The sequence below is a fragment of the Lutjanus erythropterus genome, chromosome 11, assembly GCF_056507025.1.
Source record: "Lutjanus erythropterus isolate fLutEry1 chromosome 11, fLutEry1.hap2, whole genome shotgun sequence".
Classification (NCBI taxonomy): Eukaryota; Metazoa; Chordata; class Actinopteri; order Lutjaniformes; family Lutjanidae; genus Lutjanus; species Lutjanus erythropterus.
In genome coordinates this window covers 34,239,629-34,251,819 of record NC_139327.1, presented here as the reverse complement: position 1 = coordinate 34,251,819, position 12,191 = coordinate 34,239,629, and the positions used below count along the sequence as shown (strand labels likewise).

At 39.6% G+C, this 12,191-nt stretch overlaps 1 protein-coding gene across 2 annotated transcripts in view; it reads right to left on the bottom strand.

The window, feature by feature from the left end:
- The window catches only part of usp28 (ubiquitin specific peptidase 28), a 31,472-nt gene that overhangs the window by 5,135 nt on the left and 14,146 nt on the right, over positions 1-12,191 (bottom strand). For both annotated transcript variants that reach the window (XM_084730010.1, XM_084730011.1), the window contains exons 10-23: positions 12,036-12,184; positions 11,800-11,927; positions 10,601-10,696; positions 10,336-10,515; positions 9,858-10,060; positions 8,932-9,002; positions 8,612-8,840; positions 7,242-7,577; positions 6,173-6,315; positions 5,016-5,300; positions 4,434-4,529; positions 3,594-3,772; positions 3,058-3,136; positions 1,250-1,329 (exon numbers count right to left, since the gene is read on the bottom strand). In XM_084730010.1, the coding sequence (XP_084586136.1) occupies positions 1,250-1,329; positions 3,058-3,136; positions 3,594-3,772; positions 4,434-4,529; positions 5,016-5,300; positions 6,173-6,315; positions 7,242-7,577; positions 8,612-8,840; positions 8,932-9,002; positions 9,858-10,060; positions 10,336-10,515; positions 10,601-10,696; positions 11,800-11,927; positions 12,036-12,184 (2,254 nt within the window). The remainder of the gene's footprint in view (positions 1-1,249; positions 1,330-3,057; positions 3,137-3,593; positions 3,773-4,433; positions 4,530-5,015; positions 5,301-6,172; positions 6,316-7,241; positions 7,578-8,611; positions 8,841-8,931; positions 9,003-9,857; positions 10,061-10,335; positions 10,516-10,600; positions 10,697-11,799; positions 11,928-12,035; positions 12,185-12,191) is intronic.

Genomic DNA, 12,191 nt, shown 5'->3' with positions numbered 1-12,191 from the left:
CACTGAAGGGTTTGTACTGGCAGAAGTCGGGGTCACTAGACAGGAGGTGTTCGTAGAATTTGATGACTCGCCTGGAATTTTAATTATTATGAAATATTGGCCAGATTCTGCCCTGCATGGATTACTGGCTGTGTTTCTGTAAACTCAAGTATGTTTTTGCACAATTCTGAATGCGGGGCTTCCAGTGGATGTTTTTCCCATTTTGGGAGGTCTTGGCTGGACCCCACATTTCACTACCATATTAGATTATTGGGTAAGTTACTGAATATATTCAGTTACTGTGTCATTCTCTACGTAGACTACAGTCCCACTACTGGACAAACAGTACGAAACACCGTTTTGTGGTATTTAAACCAGTCACTGTCATTTTCAAAAACGCAGAACACAGATATTTATAATTCTCAAGCTTCACTGAATTCAGTCAGAATGGTATTCATGTGTAAATGACCTTTTTCTTCTTGTTCTCATGTACAGTGTAAGAACATTAGTGGATATGTACATGTCGCTGTAGGCTGATTTTGACAATATTGTGTTTTTTTCTCCACAGCCCTCTTTGCATGGGATCATGTGTGATTTTGAAATTACTCCTCCACATCTGCGTTTCGTGCAGCAAATTTAAAGTAAATTCTGCATCTTACATTTCAGTACAGTTTACTGACATTATTCTCTGTTCTTCAGCAGCTACGTTAATAATATAGTTTAAAGTTGTTTTGCCTTCTTTCTGCCTGTGTTATACAGTCGATTAATCAGTGGATTATTTTCTTGATTCATAGTTGTTTGCCTATAAAATGTCAGAAAATGATGCTAGAGGTTGATCAGTGCTTCCCAAAGCAAAGCCTAAGACAATGTCCTCAAATGATTTTCACTTTACTGTTATAGAGGAGCAAACAATCCAGAAAATATTCACATCTAAAAATCTGGAATCAGAGAATTTTGACCTCTGTGTTTAACAAAACATGGTAGGTAAATTGCTGTGGAATTTTTACTTTACAAATTATAGACCTGACAGATTTGCACAAGATTATTATTACAAATTACTAGACCTCCAGAGAAAATACTAGACCCATGTAAATGTTTTATGTGCAGTATGATTACTGTAACATCACTGGCCTGGTCAAGTTTCGAAAAGATTCTGAAACACAAAGAAGCAGGCTGATATTGATCTGCAGCAGTGACCTGACACATGCTGGTTAGGTAGTGTGTGTGTTCATATGTGTGTGTGTGTGTGTGTTGAACACTGGACACCTACTTCCCATGCTGGTAGTGCTCCAGCCCAGTCAGCAGGTAGACAAACACTGTTCTGAACAGCCTGTAGTCATCATGCCACTGCTGTGAAAGACAGAGCAGACAGGACAACAATCACTTCATTTGCTCTATGTGCTGTTTTTCGATTGTCTGATTACACTGTAGAGGTGCAGCTGGTATTTATATTTATGGCAGCTGACAGTGAATAAATGCAGGCTTTATTTTGCAATTTTTTTCTAGTTTTAAGCTCAGAGACAGTTGCATTTTTCTCGTCTCTTAAAGGATTAAACTGCCATATTCTACTTTTTTGTAATGAAAAGACCAAAACAATCCTGGGCAACTGTTTTGGAAATCGTGCCTTTTTTAAAATCATATATCATCAGTAGGAAGCAGCTGACTTGGAGCCGAGAGCCACAGATGAGATTGAGAAGTCATAAATAGTGCATTTGTTGGGAACTATCTTCAGCTGTGGATGTGGTAACGCTGGTGAGTACAGCAGGAGGATGGTGCATGTGGGATCAAAACAAACTCCAGTAGTCTTGTCCATCATAATGAAGGAACATGTCATCCAGGTCAACGATTTGGCTAACTAATGTGATTTTAATCATTTTTGGACCACAATGGAACTCTATGGCACAGAGGAATGAGCACCAGAACTACTCTTTTCTTAAGTTTTTAAGTTTTTAAGCTTATACAATGTTCTTGTTCTAAGAAAAGGTGTCCCCATTACTCCAACTGTCACAGCATGCAGGAGTCTACACAGTTCACCAAATGTCACTGAGTTTACACCCTGCTGGAATTCCAACCATGCAGACCCAAATACATTCGTCAGATCCTGAACACAACCTGAACCTCCTCCTTATAGCTGAGACTGTCGTGTAGAATTTTTTTATTACCTCTTATACCCACTACATACAATACTGGATTGACATTTGACAGATAATAAAGCTTTGTGTTAATATTTTCATTACATTTGACAGTGCACACTGCCCTGTTTTATTTCACTGTTACTATTAAACTATGCCCAGAGGGAGGTGACATTTCAGGTTGTAGCTGGACCACATATTAGTTACTTACACATTTTCACCACAGGAGCTCTCTAGAGGGTAAAACATTTGGCCAAATAGACATAAAATCTTTTGAATAAGTTAAGCAGAGGCCTGCCCCCCATCTCTGGTGCGTGTCTTTGCTGTTTCAGTTCGCTGCCGTACATCAAGAGGGATCTGACGACATTATATATGTTACAAAGTTTCATTTAATTTTTAAGTATACAAATGACTACTATGCTGTTTCTGACCTTAGAGATTTCACTCCTGGTTGACTTGGCGACACCTGCAGTTACTGGTGGTAACCAGAGATATGTAATACGCAGATGCCACATTGGTCTTTGGATTGTACATAAGTGTTGCTGCCTTTTTCGTCAACTCAAGTGCTGCTTTTTCGTGGAGAAAAGTTATGTGTGTGGCCCAAAAAATTAGTAATCATTTATCTGTAGCTGTCTATCTATGACAACTTTGTGTATTACAATTTCTTGAGTGAGAGAAATTCGTTACAAACACACTGTTCGTAATACTGCAAATACAGTTGTATATAAATATTGCAATACTTTTTAGAGGGCCAGAGAGATAGTGACTTAACAGAGATTCATTTGAATGAAAATCTTTGGGATAGCCACTTTAAAGCAATTGGAGACGACAGCAAAGACATATTACTTTCCAGCTAAATCCTTCCAAAATTTGGCAGATTAACACCCAAAACACAAACAGTGTATTACTAAAAAAATAAGTAAGTTGCCCATCTGTTAGACTGTACCAAGTACTCATCCATATCCATGTCCTCTGGCTTGATGAGGCGCAGCTTGGATCGGGCCTCCCTCATGATACTGATGGCCCTGCATGTACAGACAGGACATATGAATGCTTGAAACTTGCAACAGAATTCATACTGAAACGTTCCCACCACACTGCAGGTCTCTGCTCTGGACACTAGATGGCATCATAAGCATGCTGTATGGTCTACTGCGTTTCCTCTTACTCAATGAGGTGCTTTCTTTCCAGTCATGTTCTCCCTCAGTTACTCACTTACTTCTCTTATCTGTACACATTTTACATAAACAACTGACCGGACAGAAACCTGTCTATCATTGTCTGTTTTCTGACAAATCAATTTATATATTTCCTTAATGCTTTTAGCCTCACAACCTGTTATAATATAAAATTTAAAAAAAAGTTTTTCCTTGATCTTGGGGTTTTTGCTCGATTTTCTTTTATGATGTTAGTTTCATTCAAGATTTTGACAAAAGCTTTTCTGTATTCTTATTTTTATAACTTGAAAACTTTTTTGTGTACCTCTCATCGAAGCTCAAGTTGCGGTCAGTAAACTGCTCCAGCAGCGTCCTCTCAATAACGCGTTTGGGTGCCTTGTTCTGGAAGAAGTAGACCAGCGCGTGCTGCAGGCGAGCGTCCTCCTGGGGAGTGGCCTCCTCCTGGGAGAGCTCATACAAGCGGGAATACTCCTCATGGAAGGCCTAAAGGAACAGTGGGCAAATTTCTTAGTTTTAATTAAATTTAAATTTGCCAGCATGATCATAGTTGGCACACACATCAAAATGCGAAATACTTGAGACAGGCTGACATTCTTCATTCATAATATGTTATTAAAGTAAAAAATCTCATCAAATATACATATAAATCAGTAGATTTTGACTTCTCTTTAATTTTCTGGGTTTCTGAATATTTTCTGCCTTGTTAATCAAATGTGGGGATTTTAGGATTTTATGAGTCAAAGACATGTTTAAAATACTCTTCTCTTCTCATTCTGTTACTGACTTTGACCTTCATACATTTGGCATGGTTGATAAAAAATTCTGGTCTTTATTACATATAGAAAGAAAGTTTTAGGAGGCCTCTGATCCTCCATCGATTAAAGCTGTTAGAGGTCCAGTGAGTAAGATTTACAGGGATTTATTGGAAGAATATGGCAGGAATGGAAATAATATTCATAAGTATGTTTTCATTAGTCTATAATCACTTAAAAATAAGAATCATTGCGTCTTCATTACCTTAAAACGAGCCCTTTATATCTACAGAGGTGGGTCCTCTGTGGACAGTAAAGTCTATAATGTAGGTATTTTATGTTGACTGGCAAAACTATTTCAACATTATTTTATTATTTTGATGTGATCATACCTTGATGAGACCAGCCTCAGGCCCTTCCTTATCAAAAATCTGTCTGGCCTTGGCGATGGCTAGAATGACGCCCTGCATAGCTGGAGTCAGCATCATCTAGGAAGTGACAGGGGAGTGAAGAGGAGAAGCAAGATTAATTATAAGATCAACTGGGAACAAAAAACAATATATAATGTGTAACCATGGATGAGTCGCATCCTGTTGAGTATCTTGTTATGGAAGCAAAATAGACAAAAATCTAAAAAAAAACCAAAAAAAAAAACCCCAGTTTTTGCCTGCAATGTCTTGTCTTAAAGTAAGAAAGTAAAACTGCAAAATCACAACATTCAAATCTTTCTCAAAAGGAAGTGAATGAGCAACAGGAAGAACAACGACAACAATAACACTGCGAGTTTGCTGAATATTTGCTATTAAGTTAATTGTTCATTCTTGTTTTTTCTTACTCATATTTAACAAGATGTTTTTTCTTTTTACGTTTGAAATACAAAAAAAATGCTACAAAATGGCGTCACTAACTAAGTTGCCAGTGCAGCTATGTTGTATTAGTTTCTCAGTTCCCATCACATTATGACACATACTTACCTCTTCATTGTATCCATCAGCATCAGCTCTCACCATGATCCTGCCCACGTTCGGGATCTCCACTTCTGAGACCTCGTTCTCAGTCTGTTGCTGTCTGCGCTGTCTAGCCGGGACCTCCTGCTGCTGCTCCTCATCCTCCTGCTTTGCTTCATGCTCAGGAGCTTCTCCAGAAGCCTCTGGCTCTTCTTCAGCTTGAGGGCTGAGACTCGCCTCCTGTGTGTCGTCCTTCTCCTCACGGAGGTCAGATGGTGCCTGGTTACTGAGCTCTGTTTCAGGGCCAGGAGTCTGACAGAGAGAGAGATTTAACAAGTCTGTTGAAGTCTGTCACATGACTTTCATAGTGCGCCTCCACACAGAAAAGCACCTAACCTAATCTACACATCTGTACATGTTACAAACACCTGTGGTATGAAATGGATATACCTGGAAAATTTCAGTTTGAATACAGTACACAGCCATGTGTTTCTATTTTAAATCCCCACTTATGTGGGGAACAAATTGGCTCTGGGAGTGTGTGAAATTCAAAATGGCTAGTGAAAGGTTGGTCTTATTATATGTAGTCAGGTGTGTCAGCAGAAAGGCTGCAGCTGCAAACATTTGGAAATACACTTAATAATAATATTCACTTACATGTGACAAATCAGTGTGTCAGTGGAGCTGCTGACATGTCAACAGGAAACAAGAGGAAGTGCAGTAGTTAGAAGCTATTACCTTAATCAAGTTATCGGTTTATTTATTGAACAGCCTACAATTACTCAGATACTTATGAAGTTTATATTTAGTTTTTGTTGACCTTGTGTCTGAAGTGCTGATTCAACTCTGTGGTCATGTTTCAGGCTGTAGTTTGTGGTTTTGTTTCACTGGACTGCACCAGTGTTCACAGTATTTTGACCACAATATGACCTGAAAATAATATATAAGTGAGAATCATATGATATGCCTCTGAACAAGCTTCTATTAAACAAATCAGTTGATAGCAGTAATTGCTTCTGACCTTTACTCTGTACATGTCTCTACAGTACACTCCACATTGCTGTGCTAAGTGGTGAAATGGGATCCTCGACCCAGATGTACACACTTTATTTATGTGGCCTAGAATTTCTGACCCATATTCCACAGGCGGGGGGCAGGTGGCGGGGCGTCACAGACTTGCCCACCTGACTCTGAAGCTCCTTCTCAGCTGGGGTGGAGGTCTGGCTGGGAACTAGGGTGTCAGTGACGGCTGTGCTGCTGGTGTCGTCTGGCTGGCAGCCAGTGCTCTGTGGTGGTGGAGGTGGTGGTGGCGTTAACTCTAATTCTTCTGGGGTCAAAAGAGGAGAGGAGAGAGGCTGTGAGTGAGGGATCTGTCAGGGTTCTGTACCAAACAAGTGTCTGCTTTTATCTGGAGACCAAAATGTTTAGGCCAGGGAGTCACTACAGCACCACAGAACTTCACTATAATGCTGTTTTCCCACACATTTTTCCTTTTTCAAAAATTGTGATTTGATTCTTGTTTTATGATTTGGACATTGCACATGGTCATTTGCGATTTTGATAATTTATCATGTTTCATCTGTTATAAAAGGGGATCTAAAGAGCATGTTTGCTGCCTGTTCTTGAAATTTGCTTTGCACAATGGTACAATGGTGCCCATGATTTAGTATTTAAATATAACTCATGCTCTGTCTTTGTCAACCTTGGGACGAGTGAAATAAATAATTCCTTTTTGCATGCAGATGCTAAAAGCCCCTTTTGATAATCAGAATTGGGAAAAACTGCATTCATCTATTACGTGGATAAGCTTCAGGGCTTCCTTAAGTTGGACACATTTTTAACACGAGAACAGTTTAAGCATCTGTTGAACAATGTTTTATATCATGAAGGCTTTTGTTTTTCTTTTTTTACTTTGTCTCTGTGTAATGTGCTTTTATTTTTGTAAGACTTTTGTATAAGAATGATGATTTTTACTTTTTATAACGTATTTTGATAATGTATTTGCAGGACATAATTGTGAATGAGAGCTTTACTTTCAGTTGTTTTTTTTCCCTGACTAAATAAAGGTCATCTTATTGAGGATTATCCATTTTACACCATGAGTATGTATATTTAGATTTTAAGTAGAAATGTAAAGCTTCCCAGTCCTCAGACTGTATATTTTTATGTTCCCCAAAAATAAATTTATACTGATAGTGAAAGATGGTTGCACAGTTATCTGAAAATAACTTTTCTCCAGTGACCACCACAGACCTTCAGGCTTCTCTGTGGGTTCGGGCTCCAGATCCTTCTCTGCTTCTGGGTCTGGCTGAGGCTCTGAAGAAGCTCCCTGGTCTGGCTCTTGAGTGGATGGTCCTGACTGTGGCGCTGGTTCAACTGGTGTTTGGTGTGTATCATCTGGACTGGGGTTTGGCGGCTCTGCAGACGCTGTCGACTCTCCCTGTGGGGTTGCTGCCTGGCAGAACTGCTCCTCCCATTCACTGAGCTCCTGCTGGAACCAGCGGTTATCTTCATGGACGTAGCGTCTGAGGACGGGGGGCAGGGAGTCCATGCCATGCAGCACCTGGCCTGTCTCATCATCTGTGTCGTCTGGGTGGATGTAGAGTGGACAGAATTGCACACTAAAATCCACTTACTAACCTTATGTGTAAATGGCTTTAGAAATGTCGGAAGAAATAATTAATTGTATTGTATTGCCTATACATGCATAAATGTTTACTTGGTATCTAACAGAGAGGAAGGACTGTGCTTTTACTGTTATAGTATAAGCCAGAACTACATTAAAGGGCGGCATCAGTATTTTCCCATGTTTTTGTCTGTAAGTGACTAACGGAGACAACAATTTTTGAAACTGGTCCAGTGTTGAGCAAAAACCCCTGCATCTGACAGCTGGTAAAATGGCTGCGATGTAATCCTTAAGTGGCAATTGTGCCTGTCAAAGTACATGCACTAAAAGTACGTTTAGCCACTGACTGGCTCAGATTGGTATTCTAAGTGTCTGATGGAAAGGATCCCTACAGAGATGGACCCTTTTGTCATGTTTTGTTTAATCAGAAATAGCTGTTTTATTGCTCATGCAAAAAAGACTGCATGCAAAAAAAGCTTTGGTGCAACTGAAACGATATGATATTTTCTCTAAGATTATTTAAACTTAAAGGTAAAATTCTGCACTTTTCATGTGGATGTTCAGTCAGTGTTGATAGTAAATGCCATCAACTGAAGCAATTAATTAACCAAGAAAACTGCATTTTCCTGCTCACAGAGCCATGAAGGAGAGCCTACATGTACCAGAGTGCATTGCAGGGGAGCATGTGACTCTTCACAACAGCCTTGCTATGTTATCACCTCCCCAGCCTATAGCTATTACTTCCTTGGCCAAGTATAGCGTTAGGTGACATCAATACTTTAGTATTACACCGCCTGGCTGGCTCCAGGAAGAACAACAGATTTTCCAGCAGAAGAATTCAGTTTTTTCAGTATAGCACACACTGAGGAATTTATTCCTACAACATTTACCATCAACACTGACTGGACATCAACATGAAAAGTGGTGAATTTTCCCTTTAAGATAATCAGATCACATCAAATCAAATCAAATAACTGAAAAACACACAGAGACGAACCTGTAATAAGGTGTGGTAGGCTGTCATCAATGTACATCAGGCAATAGGCACTGGCATTGGTCATTCCCCCAAATGAGTCTCGCTCCAGCTCCTCCCACGAAGACTCAGTGATACTGATATCGTTGTACTTCATCCAGCGCTGGTTAGCGTGGTCGTAGATGTAGGCCCAGTAATGACCTGCTGATGCCTGGCCTTCATGGACAAGCACTGCATGCAGTCTGTAGGGTACCTAAAAGAGTAGATTGGGAGACAGCACTGAATCCCCACTGTAGACCTACAATATTAGATTGAACTGTTGTTTGTCAGAGTGTTTGTCTTACCTGGCAGAGACTGTTGTCTGAGTACATACCCTCAAGCGTCTGTGTGAGCCTGTCAATGCTGGCCTTTAGCTCTGGCACACAAAAATGTACACAAACAAAAAGAATTACGTGGAAATGAACATATTATCTTTTTCTTGGGACTAGTATCAGTCTCAATCAACATGAGATATGCATGTATCTGCATGTAAGCAGATGTGAGATTCCTCTCCTCCACCAATTATTTATACTGATATACCAGATATTTTGAGAAGAAGCGAAGCAGAGTAGTGATGGAAATTGTGATGGAGGCCAGATTCTGTTGACTCTCTTCCTTTATCTTGTTTAGGGACTGGGGCTACTAGGTTTATCTATCTTGAGTTTAGAAGCAAGTGTTCATATTGCCAGACCAGTAGTTCAATTATTACACAAGGTGATGCTATATCTGTCTACTTTGTGTTGTGAACAAAGCAAAAACAAATGGTTTGTGTAAATAAAGTCGCCTTGCCTTGAATGCAACATTAGTGGCCAGCAAGCAGTGAGGTGAAAATATCATCCTATCATTATCATTTCATCATCCCTATTAACATACAAAAAAAGACTGAATGATAAAGTAATTAAGCAGAGGACGAGCCTTTTGCAAAACAGGGGTTTGCTGCAATTTCAGTGTCAAGTTTGACCACTTTCTTCACTGTCTTCCATTACTAATGCATCAGTAGTTTGTGTTGTATGTAAACAAAGCCAAATTAAACTGACTTAATAATTCAAAACTATTCTAAACAGTGTTTTTAACAACTGATGAAATGACTACATGTAAGGTCATGACAAACGGCGGGTTTTCACCCTGTTCTGCAACTCGATGCAACATTTGAGCATATTTCAGCTCTTTATTTTGGCCCAGAGCATTTATCAGTTAAACTGTATTAAGAGCTGTTTGAGCATTAGCATACCATTTATGTCATTCTCCACTTCTGTCCTCCAGCGCTGCAGGCAGGTCTTAACAAAGTGCAGCTCTTCCTCAGTGATGCTGTGGGGCGCTGGGTGTGGTGGGCATTCAATGGGGAGTCTGCACTGGGTGAAGGGCTTGTATATGGGGGTCCTCTGGCAACTGGAAACACTGGAAACCTCTGAGGAATCTGTTTCTCCAGGTTCACTGAGGGAAACAAGGAAAGCATGAAAGACTGGTTGGAAGACTGAGTTTTAATTAGAGAAAAACGGAAAATTAATCGAGCAATGGATTCATGGTTTTATATCAGAGAAACAAGATGTAATGAAGGACATTTTTCAATAAAATCATCTGATCATCAATAACATGCCATTCACTGTTTTGACTGCATTAAAGGTAAAGGCCTACAGACAATATATTATTCTAGTCCTTGATTGAGGGCCACTGCCTGCTACAGTTTTCTGGTCCTCTGTGTACTCCACCTGTTGTCTTTGGTGATGGGTTCACTGAGGGGGTGGCTTGCAGGAGTTGGTGAAGATGAAGTTGGTCTCAGATCTTCAGCTGGGGAAACATTTGTGGGCTTGGTGGTGGCGAACTCCAGCACAAACTGCAGCATATCGGCCAGAGGATACTTGGTCGGTCCTGAGCCGTAGTTTTTGTAGCTGTGAAGAAATACAGAACACAATTAGTACAAGACTTGTTCCCATAAAGTGAATACATTTTCAAGTCATATCTCAGGTAACTTACCACTCAAGTTTCTGTTGAAGGGCTGCAAGTTGTTCCTTGAGTTTTTTCACTTCGCTTCTCCTTTCATGGGTCTGTTTTATGTTTTTGTGAAGATATCTGTTCACAGAAAAATCAGGCAATCCTCAAAACTGATCAGTGCATGTGTATAAGATTTAAACAGATTCTACATCTATAGTACACTGAGCATTTTGATACAAGTTTGCTTAAGTTTGTGAGACAACCCTGGAGAAAAGTGTCATTTAAAATTATCATCATGTCTACTTATAAAAGCTTTTTGTCCTGTGTTGAAACATGTGAATCTGATGGACTGAGAAAACCTATTTACACCTTGTATTAATGTGATCTCTATTTGGATATGATAATGAAAAAAGCCTGTTAATGTAAGGTGTAAATGCCTCCTGATCAGAATGTGGTCGGATCTGCCTGACCACATCTGGAGGCAGTATAGCTCATACTGTGTTCAGATCTTATGTAGGAAACACTCTCCATAAAATACGCTGGCATCTATACATAATGTAACACTGATACAGATATTTGTTTTTAGCTAACATAAAATAGAGCTCGCTGTTCAAATTTAGAGAGCGAGCAAGCAAGAAGGCAGAATGAGACATGGTTCTAAGTACCGATTATACATCTATTCTGTGCCACAAAAGTGCTAAGAGATGTGTTATCCATCGGAACTGCATGAAAATGAAAGTAATACAGGTGGGAAATGAATGATATACAGTAAGAAATAACTGTGCATTCATCTGTGCAGCTGATCTGCTCTTAACAAAGCAGATATCTAGTCACAGATTATCCTGCACTCCAGTATTACATTACACAGGAACAAACTGAAATAGAAAAGAAAATTACATTTGTCAAATTTACAAGAGAGGGAAAACAGTATTTCACAAAGTTTATGAAGTTTGCCTTAACTCAACAACTCACAAAACTCTGTGATTTTTTTAGGGAGTTTGAGACTGATTTGCTGCCACCTCCAATCACTCACACACACAGGTTTTACTCTGTGGGACAGAGATCTAATCTCAGTGAGGGTAATGAGAATGCATTAAAAATATCAGGTGTAAAAGCAAACGCAAGATCTGGTTGTTTATTATCCAGATAATATATCCTGATACACCTCCAATTTTAATACCAGGTGTGAATAGAGTGTGAATGAAGCACAACTATGGTTTTGTTATCTGCACAAAGCTCACCTGTCCATATAAACGATTTGTGGGAACTCCAGTTTCTTGTGTATCTTTTCAGGACGGCCGAGCTGGGTGTTGAATTCAAATCTGGACAGCTCAAATGTCAAAACTGGTGGTAACTTTTTGAACCATCTCTGCATAGAAGAGCAAATGTGACTTAGCAAAGAATCAAATTCCACAAACACTAAAAAATACCATATCAGTAGAAATTCTATTTGAATTTAGTTGATGAAATTGTTTACCTCACGGCCAGATGTGACACTGTGATCTGAATGTAGTGACTCAATCTCCTTCTCAACCATGGCACCTTCTAAGCATTCATCCAGGTTGTTGAAGCCGTTGACTTGCAGGGGATACTGGCCAAACTGCTCGATGTTACACAAAGTCTTACCTAAGCA